Genomic DNA, 22,264 nt, shown 5'->3' with positions numbered 1-22,264 from the left:
TGCTGTTCCTTCTACCTTTCTGAGTTCATATCCCTTATCATGACAGCAACCATCATCCCTCCACTAGCCAGCCCAGACATCGCCCCATCAGGTCTGAAGGATGCAAACAACAGACAACAAGGGAATTACTTTTGATAACTTAATCTGGCATTGGAAGCAAACACAGTTGCTCAGTTCCGTCTCATTTTAAGATCTTTGCTTTCCAAGGGATTTTGAAGGATCATCGTGGCGATGCATTTCATGCCATAAGGTTTTTCAAGATGCATTTGAGGTATTCAATTGCTATGACTCCATCAGTTATTGAATTGACATGTGATGCCTCATGGAAAGAGACAATAAACTATTTAACAACTTACATTTCTATAGTAAATGCAAAGGGAGGGATATGTAAGGACTGATGACGATGAAGTGACACGGGTGAATGGAAAGTGTGAAGCACAAAGTCACTGCTTAGAGAAAAGTAAACATGCTCAATTCCTACATATCATTCAGATTCACACACACACACACACACACACACACACACACACACACACACACACACACACACACACACACTACTTACACGATGGCAGTCTGCCGCCAGTGAATGGCCTAGATAAGATTGATTTAGCCGTAGGACAGATAACAGTGTGTCACCCTGGTGACTGGTCTCATCAATACAAGGTTTACTGTATACCCAGCTACCAGCTCAAATCACAGTTTTTAACCTCTCTGGTCCCTATTGTCTCGCTTATTCAAACTAGAACATCAGAGGCAGGCAGGTACCTGCAGTGTTTCATAACCGGCGGTCTTGAAGGACAGCAGACTGTAAAAATGATAAGGGCGGCTCAATTTGCAATGGTGACAGGCATCGAGGGACGCTGTTGGTGACGTAAGCATAGCCTGCGAGTACCTGAATGGGCCTGTCTGTACGCATAGACTGTGAGATGGTGACCCATGGTGTTGCACACATAAGCCGCTGGTCTTATGTAACTATTGGGGTATTGAACTACTGGTGAGTGTCTAGTTGGAAAACTAGGTTGGATGTTCAGTAAGCCATGTGAGAACGTTCTTTTAACTCATTGGTCAGACGTGTCTGGGGGCCGGAGCAATAACAAAGTTCCTGAAATGCTCTACAATTGGTCGAATTTTCCATACGGAAACACTACATAAATAAACTACATGGTTTTCTAAAGGGCATGGATCACATTTTCAGCAATTATAACTGCTGGCTCGCTCTCATCTCTATCTGTCTTTGTTTACACTGTATCTTGAAAAGACCTTTCTTCTCACAACCGACATATGAACTTGTCAGCGCTGCAGAAGCACAGGTGTACATAATAACATTAACGATGACCCTCTGCACACTTAATGGAATGTACTCAAGTACAGTTTAACATGTATGTGACAAGGCAAAATGCCCGCCATGAGAGAGGTCTCTTTTATGCCTGATCTATGGAGTTTATTGCAAAGGGCTTGAGTGAGAACATTATGTCCTGCTCCTTCACTATTACCATCACCAGTGTTGACTGACTCCACCAAGGGGATTTTCCTCTATGGTTCTTACTACCCGCTCAAAATATGGGGTCTTTTACGCCAAAGAAATAGAAAGACAAAACTGTAGGAATTGTTGAGGGGGGGGGGATACATTTCAAAGAAAAGTAAGCAGGTTTAAGACATGTTCTGTATGTAGCACTGAGGAATAAGTGTTTTTTTTAAATGACATACAATGTGGCAACAGTGTGAAATTAATGCATAACAATGTAGCTGCCTGGCTTCCCTGTCTTGCTTTAGTGTATCCACTACTTTGACAGATCACCCCGTCTCTCCTCTGTCTCTGTTCCACCTGATATGTCACCATGTCTCACTCTCTCTCTCTCTCTCTCTCTCTCTCTCTCTCTCTCTCTCTCTCTATCTCTTTCTTTGTGTTGCTGAGCATCCTTTCTCTCCAGTGGGCCTTTTTCTCATCTTTTTCACCCTAAAAGGTAGGGAGTTGTTACATAAAACCTGTTATTTCCTTTGTCATCCTATGTGTACAGCACAGAACACACTCTGACGCGCGACTTCCATGCGCACACACTCGCACGCCAACTATATGCTGCGCTACTGATTGCTTTGTCTTGATTCCTCTGGTTAAAATGAGACAGGAAAAGTATACCATCTCAACCCCCCTCCCCAACCGCCCTCCCACATTCACACAAGCAACCGGCCATTAGCCCAAGCACAACACTTTGAATCTCTAACCCCTGCACACACACACACACACACACATACACACATTTTGTCTGACTATACTCCCACACACTCCTCTCTCGCTGTGGCCCTTTAGCAGCCTGTGGAGAGAAAAAAGTCTTGCTGTATTGGGTAGCCCACACAAACACGCGCGCCCAAACACGCAGGCACACACACACACACACACACACAGGTATGTTTAGTCAAAGGTAAGTAAACCCACACTTAGAAGGACAGAGGCGCAATTACCTTACTTATGTAACTTGTGACTTAACGTTAAAGGTTCCTATTGCTTTCTGTCTCACTTTATCTCCCTCTCTGATCTCTTTTTTGTCTGTTTCTGCATCTCTTTCTTCCTGTGACCCTCAACCCCTGCTTTCAAACGGCATTTGCATATCTGCACTTCTCTCTCTCTCTCCTTGGCTGTGTGCACTTGTGCGTCTGTGTGTGGTTGCATGAATGTGTTGAACTGTGCAAAGCTGTGGGCATGTTTGACTCTGTGTGATTGTGTGTGCTTAGTGCTTCTGTTTGACACCTCCGTCAGCACAGGGGTGGATGGCTTGTGTGTGTGTGTGTGTGCAGCTAAACACCGATCTGTGTAATTATGTTAATTGCCACATTGTACTGGACCCTTCACAGTGTGCGTGTTTGCGTGTGTTATCTGTGGGCCAGCAGGAAGTGTATATATATCACGTATATTTTCATTCTGCTGATTTGCATTTTAATCTAACCTCAAATTTAAATATGGGATACGATTGAATACGGAATCATTTGAATGAAGGTACAAAATACCTCTGGGAATAGAATCAGGATGCTGCTATAGCCACATTGTCCAATCAGTACCACATTTCATCATCACTTTAAGAAGCCTAATTTTTTTGTGGTAACATTCGTTGGATTCTTGTAGGCTACTTCCATGGCTTCTTAGAATGACAGCTGTGGTCCCTCACAACATCCTAGTTTCGATTGAATTTTAATAAATTTCTATCACTTTCTCAGATAGAAAAGCGTTACTGTTGGATAGAAAAATAAAGGCTAAAAGACCAGTTTTATCTATAGTCGTCTAGTAGAAAATGACTGATGGAAATGATAGTGAAGCACACTTGGCTTGTTGTTTTAGTCATGAGTCATTTTAAGACCTTTGCTTACATAACAGTGGTCTATATGAGGGTAAAGCTCATCTGTTTGAGATACTGATGATGATGAATGATGCTTTTTATTGTTTGCAAGTAGTTTGAAATGTTGTGTGCTATTTGGGTTAAGGTTAAATCAAGTAAAAATACATTTTCAGGTGGGTATTTATTTATTTCCCCCAAATGGCAAATGGGCTCACTGTATAGTGTTTTGAAATTAGACACCTTTAAACATTGCTTAAAGACAATCTACACATGCCAGTTGTGTGGGTCAAGCCTTCCATTTTAGAAAATTCCACTAATAAAGACAACTTCTTTCAACCTCAATACTTTCTTTCTTCCCTCCTTCTTCCTATTATCCAAGCATAACAAAATATATTAGATATTAAACACAAACACAGTATTTGAAAGTAAAAAAAACAGAAAAACAAAATGTAGATTTGACAAGTTCTCGATGCAAAATAAGATAATGAAATAAATCATCAACTATCGATAGACTGTTGTGTGTGTGTGTGTATCTCGGCACACACCTCTGTTCTGTTGGCAAACCTGCTGAGGCTGGATGCTCACAAGACAGCGATTAGCTGGAGGACATCTCTCATTTTTTGTTACTGTATTTCTCTGCACATATTTCCCTCTTTCTCCCACACTGAAACTGCCTATTCCCCTCACAGTGTGCTGACTCCCACTGTTGGCCCGGGGAGGCTGTAAACAACATCTCCACTCTGATGTGCATGGACTGGTGCCAGCTGCTTCACTTTTACCTGTCGGAAAGGAGCTTCAACAGGAGAAACAGACACCTGCATTGAGGTTCAGCCCTGGAGAGCCCTCATTAAACTAAGGGGCCTGTTAGAGCCCAACATGTACCAACCCAAAATGTAATAACTGGTTGACAAGGTAACAAAATGCTGAAATGCCCAAAACATAATACCTTTTTGCCTATTCTGTAACAACAACTAATTACATTAAAGGCAAACTATTATTGACTCTATACATTACATTATTGACTCACTCTATGATGTAATACAATAAATGCAGAGGACAAAAACGGTTTGCTCGCTCCATAATGTAATAATTACTTACCCAAAATGTAATACGTTGTTACATAATGAGAAAAAGTTACTACATTTGAGGCTCAGCATTTTGTTACATTATGGACAAAGTTATAACATTTCTTGATGCTCAGCACAGGTGACTCTATATGATTGATGGGGACACCTGTGTGGAGAGAGGGTGGGAAAATGTGAACCTCTGTATGCCTCTATACTGAAAGATTTGAGTTTCCCAGAGCATTAACAACAGCAATACATTTCAGCTAGCAGCACGGCCGGGCTAATTCAATGCACACGACCACAGTGTAGTAGTAGTTACTCACAAGCTGCTAATTTTTGCAGATCTCTTGAATGTGGCAAAAAGCAAAACAAATCCTATGCCCACCCAAGAATATACATATGCACTCACAATGATTACTACTATTCAATGAAGAAATCATCGACTTGACCTTTGAACATCAAATGAGGAGTCAGGAAATGAAAAAAGGTCTCATTACGAAGTGTACAGCACTGCTATTTATATGTGATAGACTGGATCTCGAGGGATGAGGGATGAGAGAGAAAGAGAGAAAGGAGATGGAGGGAAAAGATGGAGAGAAGGAAATAGTGAGATACTTTCTACCTCCAGCCCCATGGTGATCTCCATCTCTCATCTAAGCACACCCACACAGAACCTTATAATGACCTCTCTCTCTCTCTCTCTCTCTCCTTTCCATCACACTGTATCGCTCTCATCTCCGTTCTTCTGTATTACCTCCTCTGAAGCTCAGAGATTGTCCTAAATGAGAAAAAGATGCCCTCTAGTGGCCAATATACAGTAATCTTGTGTTGACCATGCCTCTTAGAATTTCTCACATACTGAAGATTTTTGTACATTTCCACCTCTTGCCACGCACAAACTGTTTTACTGTCCACTGGGCAACTGCCATTTAATCCTATTTCACCTATATCCTAAATGGCTTGCTGCATTCCTCCAAAGTGTTCTGAACCACCACAACGCTAATCTAGCAGTTCCAAATCTACACTACAATAAACTGTTGGGATTTATGTAAGAAAAAAATAAGTGGTTTGCTAGTGATGGAATAAATATTACATCAGAAATATCTCTCAACTGTGTTTTATTCATTTATTTTAATAATTTCATCAAGAAGATAGATAGACAGACTATTTGATTATCTAAACAGGTTGAATCAATTGCACTGGGAGCACAGAGTGTCTCTATTTAGAGGTATTTACCATCACTAGATAGGAGTAGTTGCAATCAGCGTCTAAATGCTTAGCTACCACTAGGGGGAAGCAGTGTTATATAAATATGTTTTGCACTTGTGTCATTGTACCATTAACTGGCATGGAGCTCACTGAATTGACAGACAAACCTCAGTGGCCGCTTGAGGGGTAACTTAACGAGAATCCTGGGTCAGACAGGCCATTTGTTATACCAACATATCAATACATAGATTGATAGGCTTTAACTACATCACTCACTACTATATAATAATTAATGAGGAACTTCATAGTAACTCTGCGGACTAAACTAAAGCCCAACATAGACTGTGAATGCAGGTGGGAATTTCATTTTAGCATAGTACACACAATGAAATCATGACCATTAAAACTAAGATCTATAGCATTTTACATTGGGCACATCTTTAAACCTGGTTCATTATGTAGCAAGACACCAGCAAAACCAGTCTTTTAACTGTAGCCCCACCCAGACAACAGGCGCCTATTTAAAACGCACATCACCAGAAAGCCGTGCAGTTATTCAAGGTAATCGTCTGTTGTCCTCCACCCTGTCTCCAATGCATCACTCCAACTAGACATACACTATGTGCTTTGAGGAGACGCCCATATGTTTGATAACCTTAGTCTGTGATGTTCAAATGGTCCTTTTTGTTTTATGTATGAGGGCCGTCAATGAAGCAACTTCTCCTTAAACTTCATGTTTGTCTATTTCTGTTTTTATCTTCTCATTTTACTCTCAACAAGACCACCTACAGTACCTCTAAATATTTTCTTTGTGCTTTCCCAGCTCTCACACTACAGACCTTTCTAGCAGCTGTCATTTTAACTCGTCATAGTGGGAAAGGCACAGCTATTACCAATAACTTATGAAAGTGCACCAGTGACCCATTAAAGCGTAATGACAAAAGTCACTACTAGGACTCTCGAACTGAAGCCGCTACATGAAATTTAATCATTTACATCTGTGCTTTTCCACCTGTGGCATGTGCCTGTTTGTGAATCTGTCACCGCCATAAACATGAATGTGATAAGTAGGAGCCTCTTTGTCATTGTAGCCTTTCCCTATCATCATATCTCTGTGTTGTAATACACCAGACTGCACTGTCAGCCAATACAAAGGCTTAAAATCCCTGCAAACACGCCCTCAGCGCTTAACGATCCGTGACATTCCTGTCACCACACTGTCTCTGCTTGTAAAGACCTGGCACTGATAACTGACCCAGACTGCCAAATTTGACACCAAAAGACAAGTGAAACTCGAGACAACTCTCAAGAGACAGACTTCTGAAGAGTTGGAGCATTTCAATATCAGATCATTGTTTCTGTTCGCAAGTCCTTTGTGTCATTACTGTAAATGCCTTCCATAGATCCTCTTCTTCTGAAATGTTCAATTATTATAGAGAAGTGCCATTTCCTTCTTTTTGTAGCCTCACGCGCCCAAAACAAACTAAAAAACAGTATAATGTATAGTACAGTTTAGACTAATAGCAGATATTTGACCACCTCATAGTGTCATTGTTTTAGTTTACAGTAATAGTTTGTTCCCTTTTATTTGTTGTTAAATGACACACAGCATGAAGCCGGCATCACTTTCATTTCATAATTTCATTTCTTTGTAAAGAAAAAGTGTTGAAGAATTCCAGGAGCCTCAAAGTTACTTTTCTTTGTAATAACTGTTCTTAGTAAATGAGATCAAGAAGTGAGCTAATGCGAAAATACAGGAGAGGGTGTGAAGTCGGACCCCTTTATTAAAATAGATCCACCACGATGAGGTGGGTTGCATCATTGTCTAGCGCAAAAACAAACAAAAAAAAACATCTACGATTGTACCTATTTAAGTATAACGCAACACTTGTTTATTAATGTCTGTAAGAAATGTTGTAAGGTAGCAGCACACTCCATGTAATAAAGACAAACAACTTTGTTTTGTCTTTGTAAGGGAATCTTGGTTTGTTCTAATAAAAAATATATACTTCAAAGTCAATAGTGAACTTACATATTGTAATGCTGTATTCTGTTAGTGTTGTTATCCATAACAGTGTAATGAGTGTTACTGTTGTCTGTTTTCTTGTACCAGAGTTTAAACCAAGATGTGTGTTTTGGTGGCATTGATGTATTTTGAATTTTGGAACTTTGTGTATAAAATGTATAAAAGAAATGTGTGAAACTGTAATACCAAGTAGCACATACTACCAAGTTGTCACAGTTGTCACACAGGTCAAAGGAAGACTTTGACATAAAACTGAGTCAGTGTGAAAGAAGGGACGACCACAGAGCTTTGGCATGTGGGCGTGTGTCCCTCTGTGTGTGTTTGTTTGTGTGTTTATCGAAAGGTAACTTTATGAGTCTACGTTTAGTGGAAACATTTGTGCCTGTATGTGTGTGTGTGTGTGTGTGTGTGTGTATTCCTGTAAGCCATTCATTTTGATGTCAAGATATTTGATGTTGCAACCTATGATGTATGAGGTAACCATAGATAGTAAATAATATGGGAGGTAACCCGTTGTTATATAGACATTAAAATAAATAAAGCAATGCAGTAGGATAAGAAGGTACAAATACTGTGTAATAAGCTGTTTAGTAGTACAATAATGATAAACAGCAACTGTAGGGATAGTAGTAATGATAACAAGACAGCATTCATAGTTAGCTATCCTGTTTTTAACTGTTTCCTTGTTTTGCTCACATCTGGTATCCAATGTTTACATGAAACATGAGAAACCCAAGTGTTCACTTCCTTGTTTATAAAAGACCAGTCCACTGGTTTCGTCAAAGGTTTGTATTTTTAATAGTAAGTGCTGGGGCGGATGCTGACAAAAGCTAGTGAGGGAAGGGTTAAATAAATCAATTAATAATTGTATTCACTCGTCACAATGACTCATTTAGGTACAAGCAATACTAGAAGCATTACAAAGTAGACTAGTTGTAATAACAGGGGTGGCAGTAGTAACAGTACCAATAGTAACAAAAGCTGAGGCTAAGTAGTACAGTGCTGTACTGTTCAAGTCAACAAAAATACTTGTTAAATTTCTCAAGATTATAAAATGGGAATTTCATATTGGGTGCAGTTGAACTATATGTATGGATATAGTACACAATAAAATACAGTGGTGTAAAATGAAATGTGACAGCACAGCACCTCTGGAGGAAAACAGAGGGAGAAAGAAGGTGTAGCCACGGTAATTTGATGTATTACCCTTATTAGAAGATAAGATAAGATAAGATAAGATAAGATAAGATAAGATAAGATAAGATAAGATAAGGTAGACTTTATTGTTCTCAAACTTTCCCCATGGACATTATAAGGTCAGGTTCTATAAAATAGGTAAAAATAACACAATAAAATCATTTAGAAAATAAAAGTTACACTTTACCAATGGTTAATTGATGTATCCTTATTGTAAAGTGTTATAAAAATAATCTGTCTACAGCCTACATATGTAGACAGATATGTCGTTTTTGGTCAGTTGGAAATCAAGGTAGCCCGCGCCTGACAACCCACGGCGGGGCGCGCCCCACCATTTGAGAAGCACTGCCCTAAATACTGATATGTCTGCAAATATGCCCATGGCCAAACCACCAATTTGTTTTCCCAAGTGTACTTTGAGCCACTGAACAAATCCCAAACCAGAGTTGGATGCATGGGAGGAAACAGATGTTGACGCTTGATAGCCTTCAGATATCTTGGACCATCTCAGTTTTGGACAATGACCTGATAACACAAGGAACTCTGGATGGAAAATGTCTCTCTTTTGTTTCTTTCTCTTTCCCTTCGCACCACTTAAAGACCACTCAGAACCAATCGTTGAATGGCGTGGACAAGCCTGGCTCAGTTGAATTCACAGGTGCAGAGGTCTGATTTACTAAACACTTTCAGAGTGACAGTTTTACAAAGTTTGCAAAATGGAAATAATTCAACATAAAACACTCTCCCCCATAGAGCAGAAGCACTTTCGCTCAGCTTCACGTAATTGCATGGCCCTGATACACTTGACAGTCCGTGGAGAAATTCCAGATTGAATCCTGAGAAATGGGGTTTCACTAAATAATGGGTGTATGAACATGTGTACAGAAACAGTAAATCATACATTGTAAACTAAACAACAATATAAATGTATACATTTATCGTGTTATTCAAGCAAAGCAAAACTGTTGAATAGGGGTGAATCAGCATCCCGGCATCCCTTTTTTCAGTCACTTGACACTGGTATATGAAAAAGGCTTCAAAATGTTGTGTGTGAGATGAAATTCCAGCTGACGGTGGCACCCGCAGGACTGCTCTATTGAACCAATAAAGGCTGTGTCAAAGATTTCCCACAGAGGAACAAAAGAGAAGGATCTTTTTACAGCTACTGAATGACTATTAGTGTTATCTTCCTAGGAAAGTGTACAAAATGTTTATTACGGATGTTGCAGGGCGTATATTGAGGACATGGCATTTAATACAGTGTCCCTTTGTTCAAGATTGTTTTGATAGCAGAGATCGTAGCACTCACTCAGTGCTGTAGAAACACAGTCGCACTCAAACCTTTCAATCAGATAAGAGTCTTCACTTCAATGTTTTTCTGCTGAATGATGGTTACAAGAGAAAGCTTTTTCGGAAGAAACCTGAATCACGCCTCGTCCTCTATTATTTCACTCTGGGCGGTCATGATAAATTCCACGGATATAGCTGTAAGTAAACTCACTATTCCAGTGAAATGGTGACCATGTATTTTCCAAGGATCCTGCCCAAAAATGTGTTCCCTCTAGTTATATTCTTATCTTTGAACATATGAGGTCACAGACGTTAATCTTTCCAGAGATAAGACATTGTAGACCAAGAATAGATAGCAAATATATTAGCTAAGTCAACCTTGCTTTAGTGGCAAAAATGAATGGGCTTACATCACACTATTGATAGCTGCTTTAAATCATTTATAATCAAATACGTCTACCTGTGCATGTTTTGGAATACAATACTATAAACATGAAGTTCAGGATACCTAATAATAAGTCTGCCTGAAATAGCTTAACCAGCTTAAACATTTAGTTTTCCTTTTTTTTCGACAGCCTATGAATGCAGCATAGAGAAAAAGAGCCAATCAGGGATTTTAAAGGCGGTGTTGACTCATCTGTCGCCATGTGGCCAGGGTAAGAGGCTCAGAGCACCGAGATCACTTTCACTTTTGGGTTCCTGGAAAATAGAGCATTTCTTTCGCAGGACGGCCGTTGATAAGGACACAGACCACAACCTGAAGACACGCTTGTGCGAACACATATGTGGTATAATGACTCTGCAGGCACACACACGTTTTGGGCATGCAGTCACGCAACAACAACAACAAGAACAAGAACAAGTAGGGGTGTGTGCACATAACAAAGTAACAGCTTAAAAAAAGAAAAGGTCTGTTTTGACAATGAAACTGCAGAAACAAAGCACTGTGTGTGTCCATGTGTTTCTGATTTAAGTGACATCCGGGGACACACACAAGACGTAAAGCAAGTTTACTGGGGACGGCTTGTGCAATTGGGGACAAAAGCATGAATACTGGTGTATGGTTAGTCTATGTAAAGTCCCCTAAGGTGACATAGGACAACATGTGTGTGTGTGTGTGCGTAGTTGCATAAGAGATTGCATGAAAGCTATTAAGTGATGTCAAAGTGATAACGTTTGGTCTCTAATCTCTCAAATGAATGCATGTGTTTGGGTTTTCACCCTGATAACAAGTCAAGATTGCGTTTTACATGAGTATCCCGCACTCCATCTACCAGCCACTTAGTCCCTCCTTTAATCCTCAAACTTTGCCTTCTTCTCTGGAAAGAGGAGGGTGAGCAGGAAATTACAACTTAACAACACTTGAATCCTTATCACAACACAATAAAGAACTAAAATCAAGTAATAAATCAGGCAGTTTCATTTTCTGTTTCATTTTGACCGCTGCTTCTTCTTTTACATGCTACTGCATCTGAATTGCATTTCAGCATATATGTTAAAGTTGGACTCCGTGATTCCTTACAATCAATGCTTTTTGACAAATCAATTTTTTTTTGTCAAAATCAGTGAATATCTCCACATAATCCTCTACCTGTCCGTATTGTGTGTGGGCTGAAAAGGGCTCTATAGACTGGTTTGTAAAAGGGTATGCAATCAAAGGGGCCCACCGTACCTATAGCAACACGCCCATTTACAGAGCCTGGGCTGTGTATTAACACTGGATTTTTGTTAACCCCAGGGCACACACATAGTACAGCAATTTGTAAACCCTGATATATTAAAATTCGAGTTTGATAAACGGCAAAAATCGAATCGCTGCCATTGCAGGTCAGACTCAGATATGACCTCATAGTGTGTTGCAGAGGATGGCTGATTATTTTCAACTTAATGGAGACAGGCTTGTGAAATAAAAGATTGGATGGCAAGCAGCAGAGAATGATGAGCTATGGAGTCTTGGAGATGTTGATAGTCTACACGGGGGCAAACACGGGCAGAATAGAACAGGAATAGTACAGTAGGAAACTTGACCAACTGACAGGGAGAGCCCAGAGTTACTGCCTTAAATGCTGTCAGCGACTGGGATCTGAATGAAATAAAGTTCAGGCCATGGCAAAAGGATTAAATTAATCCCTCTATAACAGCTTTCCAGGTTTTATTTCTCATCGTTTAAAAAAACCTCTGTGTTGTGTTTCGGCCTCAGATAAGCCTTTATATATGAATGGATCTATGACACAAAAAAGCCAAGATCATGTTTCAATTTCTCAGCAGTACTTGAAGAAACAGGCTCCCCCACCACCGCAGCCCTCTGTCGTTTCTTGAAACAGGATCTGTCTATTGTGTGATTGCCTGGACAATTTCAACAAGGTGGGGTTAAGGAAATCCATGAAAGTTTAGCAGCTCAAGGGAGGGCCACCACAATGAGAACCAAAGGTCAGGAGGTTACCATTTAAAAGGTCTGATGATACTATTTGTGTCATTCATAAGACACTTCGCTGCACTATACTTACAAAAGCTTGGATGCAACTATCTTATCACTTAATGATATGTTCACTCTAGATCCAACATGAAATTAAATCTTATTGACAGAACTATGATTAAATTGTCAAAACCAGATAAAAGCAGGGTGCGGTTTCCTATTACAGAGATTGAGTATGAATAGTGATTGTTGACAAGAGTGGTTTGGACTCAAAATGCCTCACACGGTTTAATTTAAATAATAGTTTTAACTTCAATTAGTTCCAATTATCGAATCTCCAATATTTCCCGAATTATTAAATAACTACTTTTTTTTCTCTTCCGTCCCATTTATTGTCTCAAAATCCCTCCGACTGCAAAGCTGCCATTTCGTTAACGGAACTATGAGAATCACTGATAGGTCAAAGATTATCTTGTGCCTTGTCACCCAACCGAGTCATTTCTTCTGGCGCCACATTTGTAAGAGAGTGACTTCTTCCTCCCAATTCTCCTGAGGATATGTCATCACATGGACTGTTAAACTTTAATCAGAACAGCTGACAAACTTGTTTCTACTAGTCACCCAGGGTTTTCAAGTGAAACTGTTGATTCATCTGCCACAGCTGTGTGACTGTAAATGGTTTGGCCTGGTTTGACAATTATGTCTGGACAGAATCATGTCATGCCTGACATTTCCTTGTTTTATATATATGCTTTAAACGACTAAACTGTTAAGTATATGATTTTGGGCCATTTTGCAATGATCTGTTGCCCTTTTCTTGGATAGAACAAATGGTTCAGAGTGAATAAACAAGGAGCCTTCAGTTACTGAAATATAACGACATGCGGAACAGACCAATGAGGACACAAAATAACTGAAATATCAAGTATAGACTGTACATGTTGTCGGTAGGAGGTTGAAGTCAAAAACACACATTGAGAAGATTTGCTAAGGGTTTGATAAGGGTACAGCTTTTCACTCCAGCATTGTTTTGGCCTGATGACATGAACTCTGTTCAGGCAGTTTTTATTGACTAGGCAGTACAATTTATGAACTTCTGCGGTGCTTCCTCTAAACGCCAGGATTCAATGGAAGACTTCTGTACTTTCGCATTTAGCAGAATTATCTTGATGCATAGGTCACTTCTTTAGTGCCCTTGTATGATCGGGATCGCAGCACAAAAAAACTGTATGTGTGTTGTTTCCCTTTGTGAATTAGAAAGCAATAAATGCCCCAGTGAATTTCTGGAACTTGCTTACTATAATCCAGATTCACTGAAATGCTGCCTTTCATTTCATTGCAGCTCTACTTCCACTTTCATCAGGATTCACTTGTGTTCTGACAGATGATTGCAGGAAACATGGATCAAGAAGGAAGGCCTTGTTTACATAAAATAACACTCAGAAAGAAACTGCCATGGTTCCTATTACATCTGGCTGAGTTTGATATCAAGGTGTTTTGGGTGAAGGTCAGGGAAACAGTTGGCTGTTTGTCAGGGAGGCACGAAAAAATAATAAATATTAAAGGACAGGACAATGGGCTGTGCCGTTGGTTGTGTAGGTATAGGCGGGTTTCCCCCCCAGATTTTTTTGTGATTTGAACATGTAAAATAAGCAATTTGGTGAACTCTGGTGAAGAGAATTAAAGACAAAGAAAACTTTTATTTCAGTTCAAATAAATAGTAAAATGAGCCAAACAAGTTAGTCAGCCAACCTTCTTGACTTTACCCATACAACGTGTGTAGGGATTTACTAAGAAAAACGTTAAAAAACAGCTCAGAAAAACGGTTAAATGGGAAAAAACATTTTTTTCAAGTGAAGGAGAGAGAAAAGGCATTAAATAAGATAGAAAATAACTTAGAGCCGATTCAAATGAAAGCTCTCGCGCTCCAGCGCGTGCTCGAGGGGGTGCACACTGGAGCGCTATAGTGTGGGGAGAGGAGGCGAAGGAGCGGGGGTCTCCTATCAGTGACGTGCCTCTGGTATGGATCATATCATTTACACAAACGCTGTTAAATACAGAAAAATGCCGACTTCAAATCATTTTCCCCCGATCGCTTTGGCGCCCCTCGAGTGCGGCGCCCCTATGCACCGCATATAGTGCATACTCTTTGCGCCACTCACTGTTGAAGCAAGACAAAATGAAACTATGGACTGAGAATGTAAGCGATTAAAAAAGTTTATTTGGGTAATAAAGGTAATATAGCTGTTGATTTTTTGCAGCACCAGGGCAAAGCTGGGCACACTGCCAAAAGATATACTGCATGAAAGGCTCACGGCAGGTTTATAGCAGATGTCTAATGTTTACTTGGAAGATAACGGCTTACGATATTATTGTCACTGCCTTAGTAATTCCTTGAAATCCTTATCAATGAATCTACGTAAATATAAAAGTACAGCAAACTGAAAGTGTAACCTTGAAAATGGTACAGCATAAATAATGTTCTGTGTTTTTGAATTGCCATCATAAAGTATACTATGTCATGGAGCAAGCCAGGTCTGATGATAGCATTTGGAGAAGTCAACGTTGCCTTTACAGTAATACCAATCACAATTCTAAAGAGCTTTGAAAAGTCTACACGAGGAAGCAAAAAAAGATAATAAAGACAAATCTCAATGAGGCTTGATGGCAATCTCCCAGGAAAAACAGAATACAACAATGGAACTTGGGAGGGCTGAAGGTTGACCAACAAATATTAAATGCTGACAGCGTTATCAGGAAAGTAGCCAAACAAAATCCCTGTTTAAGATTGAATTTACTTTAGCAGAGTAGACGCACAGGTGTATGTATATACATGGTAACCTCCTATCAGCAACTTGCTGGCAACTATTGACACATGTTATCACATCCCAAACAATGAGAAGAACAACTAGATGCAAGGCTTTGAAGAACATGGGAGTTCCTGCTTCCCAGACAAGGAAGTGCATATTCTTTTCTTAGGAGACATAGGGAGATGACAGGTAGCACACTATGACCAGAAGGGATGTGAAAGTTTCAAATTACCTTAGACAAAGCCAAATATGAGAACTTACCAACACAGTAACACACATACACAGGTCCTGTTTATAATCCAATATCCGTGTGCACTGTTCCAAGGTGTGACAGGTAAGACTGTGGGAAACACTATACCTTTGTCTTTGTGAGCGGGACAGTTGCATGAGTACAATACACTGGTACAATTGAAACTGTCATTTTCAAGATTCATAGGCTTTATTTGTCACATGCTCATTATGGTTACCAGTGTGTCTCTGCAGGTCACTCACGCTCATGTTGTTCTACCGGCTCATATTCACTATCACATTGCATGATGTTCTCCTTTAACAGAACAGCAAGACTTCAGCTAAAGTTCCAATGGTTTTTATTTAAAAGTGTATCCTGCAGGATTAGAAACATTTAAAAAAGAATCTTTCCCTTGTTCTGCCCTTCTGCATTGTTCATCCATCTGTCATCCATCGATGAAACCTCCTGCACTGCTGCATGCTCTCATTTCAAATCAGAATTCAGTGTGGCCAAAGCAACAAATTCCTTTTAATAACTTAAACCAATCCCAGAACATTTAAACTGGTAACAGTGCATTTATTAAACATGTCTACACAATGCACGCCTTGAAGGTATTTTCTGTTGCATTTTGCAAAATGCATTCAGGTCAGTTTTATTCTAATAGCCCAATATCAAACAACAATTTGCCTCGGGTGCATTCGTACTTGCAAACACAGTCTGCAAGGATCTACAATTAGACACAACACGCACTCTGTTAAGCTGGTGGCTTCTGAGTCTCTTGTTTCTCTCCCTGTTTCACAGAAATGAAACTCATGGAGCAGGCATTCACGTGCATATAAACATGGAGCGCAAAATCATATGCACGCAAGAGACGGGCATGCATTCACACAATATTTCAAACTGCATTTTACACTTTGAGATATGAGTGATTTACATTGATTTGATATGCCTATCCTCTGCATGCAGTTCATGCAGAGGCACCAGTGGCAGACATCCAGTGTTGCAACTTGTGTGTTTATGATTAAGCCCAATTTCTTTAACCCATCACTGACCAACCAACACGGAGCAGGGCCTATCAGACAGCAGTATACCCTGTCTTCCCTTCCTCCCTCCCTGTCTGTCTCTGTGCCCCCACATTATTCAAAGCTCAATGCACTGACTTTGTTCCGCACGCTCTAACTGTGCATTTTGAACATAACATTCAATACCATTCAAGAGGTTTTCGATTTAAGACCAGTTATTAAAAGTAACCGATAAAGTACTGCATAGCCGAGCATTGCACTCCTATAACATTGTCAGTTTCACAATGGACAGTTAAATAGGTTTCAGTTATGGTCCGCAGCAAGGAATGCTAAACGCAACTTACTCGTGGATGCAACATACAAACTGCAGATGTGCACACACAATGAGGTTGCAGACTTGTTTCTGCTGGGTCTTCATAAGGGAGGAGCAAACACACTTTTACAATAAGTGGATGAAGAAAGATGAATTGTGCAAGGCCTAAACAAAGCCCCTGAATGTTTATGCTCAACACTCCGGTCCGGGGTGGGCTCCAGATATTCATAACAGCAGGCTAATCCGGGTACCAATTGAGTCAGACTAGCCCTGACAAAATGAAACTTATTTTACAAAACTACTATTACAAAAGCAGGCACTCTCTGACCTCACATACCATTGTCTGCCTGCCTGCCTGCCTGTCTCTTTAAGCAAAGCCAGCTGACTCGGAGCCTTTCCTTAACTTTCAGTTTACCTCACACACTGGTAACCTGACACTATGACCACCTGGGGTTCAGTTCACCCTGCCTCTCTCTTAAACCGTATTTGTATAGATACTATAATTGGGATATCAACATTTGCAGAGCAGACTGTTCATAGCTTTCATTTCCCTCTACCTTGTGAAGCTCCTCCCGAGAAGGTTATAACGGTTGCTGTGAGCGAGGTAATGCTGCAGTAGACACACATAATATTGCCATTATCGTCAGTTGTTGGTTTGCACCTACATATTGCATTTTTGTGCAGATACTGTATATTTAGAATGAACTTGAAGCCAAATACGTAAATACGTTTTTGTTACCACTTACCATGCGGCCACTTGCCAAGAAAAAAAGTGATTCAATCATTTAGGCCTGGTGCCAAAACATAAGTGAGTGGTGCTGCAGAGAAGAGACAACATATGCACCCAGCAGGCATCCCAAATTCTGCAACAAGTCTGGAAGAACTGCTGCTCGCACTTTGATTGGACTGAATTTGATCAGAATGAACGATCATTTCCAACTTTAGTGAGGTTTACGGTACACTTCGTTCTGCTATCATTTTGATACAAACTTTGTTTCAGTTCGATATATAATTAGACTAAGTGTGAAATAGATGACACTTCCTCAGAAATAACATAGGCCTACCTCAGACTGTTACTCATTACCACCACCACCACATAACCACAGTTGAAGAGAAATGCGTACACTATGCTAGGATGTGCCGTCTGCATTACACTACTAACTAGCCTACTACTTAAACGGTATCATTCAAAATGAATAAATACAGGATTCACAATGGAAATGGTCCCCTGACTGCAGAGAATAATATTTGAACAGCACCTTGAGCCTAGCTGGATGAGCAAAGGTTAAATACCAGACATTTAGCTATGCCTCATTTATCACCAGACTTTATCTGCATTCTAAATCTGCTTTTAAAACTGACGACTGACAGTTAATGCCAGAGGGAAGGACATTTAACTAGTGTGATGTATTCTTGTTGATGTGAACTGCTTGGGGAAAGTCTTTGCAAATAATAACCAAAGCACATTTGTATTATTCTTATGCTCTTTTGAAAATACTGAAGTTCAATTATCTGACCTTTATTATCTATGAATAAAATAATGACACACACACACACACACACACACACACACACACACACACACACACACACACACACACACACACATACACAGCTACAGAGATGGAGAGAGAGAGACACCCACAATATTAACGTCAAATTAAATTTAAAAAAAACTTCACTAAACTCCCAATTTAGTGCTGTCATTGCTCAGTCACCTGTCTTTCTGTAAACGTCCTACTGGTCACGTGGTGATGTGGTTTTCTTGAAATGTAAACGAAAAAAAAAACACACTGACTTCAAACGAACTGACAGAACTGAGGGGCTGCTCCGAGTTAAGTTTCACTTTCGATTCCGTTTCACAGAAACGGTCCGCCTGCCGTTAAAGCGAGACGAGGATATTCGAGGAAGGCTCTAGGCACGGGCGGAGCTAAACAGCAGCTGTATAAAAGTCAAGAGTGTTTACCATAGCCTGTCAGATTGCCTACACACACGGCACGGGAGAGTTAGCATGATTTGAAGGGTGTCACACAGCACAGCAGGGTCGACGAGTTACCTCCGAGCTGTCCAATTCGACCTGCGCCTCTCTCTCTCGAACCGAGGATTTACCTTTGCAGGACATAGACGGCGCCCACTGCAGCTCTATTGCATTATTGGACTACAAGCGAACAGGGCATTTAATTAACCCGCCTGCTGTTAGAACAAAACGGTAAGGATATCTCACTCATACTGGAGGGCTGCTCCAACGTTGGGTGGTGCTTTGCTGCGTTCATGAATGCTTTCCAATGCTTTTTTTAAGCCTTTAAGGTTGAACTATAAATTGTTAAACTAGTGCATTGACAAATTCGTGGTGGAAAAACATGCCTTTTGTGGAAACTGTATTTAAAAAAAGAAAGAAAGTGTTTTAAAATCTGCAACATGATTCAAATTTGAATGTAATCCATCAGAACGCCTAGATTGGCATTGACATAATAGGTCTATGACTCATGAAAATCCCCCCAAACTACAACAAGCGTCACCACCTGGTAATCATTAGCGATTCTATGAATTTAAAGCCAGTGTTGGGGAACTTGCAGAACAATTTTAGGGTAGTCCTGCACTATTAAAACAGACAGAATGCAGGGGGATCACACTCAGGATAGGCCTTTTGGTGTGTGTGTGTGTGTGTGTGTGTGTGTGTGTGTGTGTGTGTGTGTGTGTGTTTTGGGGACAATGCCTTGTGGAAAATTGTACTAAGCTGATGAGTAGCTGCAGATGTTCACAGCCTCATTCAACCAAGCAGGTTCTGCCCAGGCGTCAGTGTTCCTTTGTTAACAACAGAACAGAGTAAATTAAACCATTTATGTCCTACAAGACTGCTTTCTGCATATTTCTGTATATATATTAAGTTTAATTTTAACCATATGTTTCAGTCCTTAAGGCAGAAACTATATAACGTGTGTGTGTGTGTGTGTGTGTGTGTGTGTGTGTGTGTGTGTGTGTGTGTGTGTGTGTGTGTGTGTGTGTGTGTGTGTGTGTGTGTGTGTGTGTGTGTGTGTGTGTGTGTGTGTGTGTGTGTGTGTGTGTGCACTGTACAGTAATCAGTCTGCGGTTGACATCAGCTTAGACCGTATTCTAGCCAAAACCGCAGATTCCAGTCATATCAAGCAAAGTACAAATCAATGGAAACTAGATAGAATGTAGTCTGACCTACACTCAGAGAAAGTAAATTAATTGCTTGCGCACACACACACACACACACACACACACACACACACACAGTGACGTCTTTCTTACTTTTAGGACCTTACATGGGCATTGCTCAAAACTTTTTTTTTTAAATATGTCTGTGTTGCTAAGGATCACTGCCTCCACTGTCATAATGACTTTGCCAGGAAGATCTAAATCAGTAACTGGGGCAAACTATAATATGCTTTACCAGCAAAATATACTAATTCTTGTCTTTTCTTGTCTTGTCTCTCAGGATGTCAGTGCGGTGGTTAGAGATGGGAGAGGGTCTGGGGCCGCTCTCCCCTGTAGGATGGTAGCCGACAGCGTAGTGGAAGGCCACCAAAAGACCTCATTGTCAAGCCCATCATCATCATCATCATCTTCATCATCCTCGTCCTCCTCTTCATCCTCACTGTCTTCTTCGCTGGCCAGACACGAGCTGCGCCTGCTGAGCCCGCCGGAGCCCGTTCCCAAAACGCCCTCCGTCCCTTCCATCTACCTCACCCACTTCCCCACCTTCTCCAGTAAGGAGGACTGCGCAGTCATCACGGACACAGCCTCCAAGCTCGAGCGCAGCGGCTTCTACTGGGGCCCCCTGGGAGTGGAGGAGGCCCACCGCATGCTCCGCGAGGCGCCTCTGGGCAGCTACCTGATCCGCGACAGCCGGCAGAAAGACGTCTTCTTCACCCTGTCCTACCACGCCAAGAGCGGGCCGGTCAGCATCCGCATTCACTACAAGCGCCAGAGGTTCTCGCTGGCGGGCAACGAGCGCACCTTCCCCACGCTCTTCGCCCTCCTGGAGCATTACGTCAGCTCGCCCAAGAAGAGCCTGAGCGTGCCCTACCGGAGATGGAAGCCCACGCTGCAGGAGCTGTGCCGCAAACGCGTCATCGAACTGTGCGGTGGAGGGAGCAAGGTTACGGAGCAGGTTATGGAGCTGCCGCTAACCCACGTCGTCCAAGACATACTGTTGGAATTCCCTTACAAACTATGACCAAGTTGGTCGAAGATTTTAAAGTATTATTTTTAATTTCAAGAAGGCGGCTTCTACCAAGTAGCGTTGGACGGGGGCGTTCGGTGAAGCCAGGCCAGAACTCTTTGTTGGATGTTAAGGCCGCATCGCAGCAGTTACGGATAAAGGCAGCTCGATGCAAAGTGTTTCACAAGAGACGTTATCGCCACAGTAAAGAAGCGGCGGTCTCAAACGGGACTGTGTCCACAACGCATGACATTTCACTATACATTACCTCCAGAGACTCAGCAACTTTTTGCACACGGACAGAGCGTCTTTTGGCCTTGGGGAAACAGGAGAAGTTGGAAAAACGCTGCATTAAGAAAAAACGACAGGCACAGTGGAGTTATTACAGAGATCATGGAACTAGTGGGGTCAACTGTGACAGTCCAATTGGAAAGTTAGTGGCCATCCAAGGCCCAAGCATATGTAAAAGTGGACTGTGGAAGGACATTGAAAGTATCAACAGATTGATCTTAAGGACGTATAGGGGGAAAGTTTTCGAATATGGTCTAAAACATCATAAATACTTGTTTTTTTTGTAGCAAATTTGAATACTCTAATGTTGTCGACATTGTTTACATCACACATGAATGTTTGCCAGCACTGTTGGCTCAAATACCACTTGATGTCTTTTCCAAATAGATGAAATAGGCCTATTGTTGAGGATTTCGGATGGTATTCGAGTGTTAACTGGTGTTAAAGTTGTACTGTATGTAGAGGCATTTCACCTCTTTTTCAAACATCTCTGCCAGGCAGATATAACAAGTTTCCCTTGACTGAATCAGATTGATATAAATATTTTTTATTTACAATTATATTTGCAATAAAAACTATTTAAACTTACACTCCCTGGAATTTGATTGAATTTTCTGTTCCCCAAACTGTGGCACGTGGGATTTGGTAGGGGCGGAGAGAGAGAAAGGAATGGACAAACAAACACACACATACCCTCAAGCACACACCCTCTCAATCACACATTTTGTACGCACAACGTCACAGACAATAGGACACACTGTTAGACAGGAAGTGTGACAAGGTAGCTTACAGTATCTTACCACCACAGTGATTCATCTCTGAAGGGTAAAGTAAGAGGTGGGCGGGGTTACTTTGGTAGTAAATGGATTGTTA

General features: G+C 40.9%; 1 protein-coding gene across 1 annotated transcript; it reads left to right on the top strand.

Moving 5' to 3' along the window:
- The first annotated feature begins 18,878 nt into the window (after positions 1–18,878).
- socs1a (suppressor of cytokine signaling 1a) lies at positions 18,879–21,902 on the top strand. Its single transcript, XM_080044713.1, has 2 exons — positions 18,879–19,120; positions 20,375–21,902. The coding sequence occupies exon 2, from the start codon at positions 20,432–20,434 to the stop codon at positions 21,113–21,115; it is 684 nt and encodes a 227-aa protein (XP_079900839.1). The 5' UTR covers positions 18,879–19,120; positions 20,375–20,431; the 3' UTR covers positions 21,116–21,902.
- The last annotated feature ends 362 nt before the right edge of the window (positions 21,903–22,264 follow it).

This window comes from Ammodytes marinus (genome assembly GCF_949987685.1).
Source record: "Ammodytes marinus genome assembly, chromosome: 16".
NCBI lineage: Eukaryota > Metazoa > Chordata > Actinopteri > Uranoscopiformes > Ammodytidae > Ammodytes > Ammodytes marinus.
This window is presented reverse-complemented; position numbering and strand designations above follow the sequence as displayed.

What these genes read in the sequence shown, in the direction of transcription:
- socs1a (XM_080044713.1), top strand. Translation starts at nt 20,432, where the DNA reads ATGGTAGCCGACAGCGTAGTGGAAGGCCACCAAAAGACCTCATTGTCA.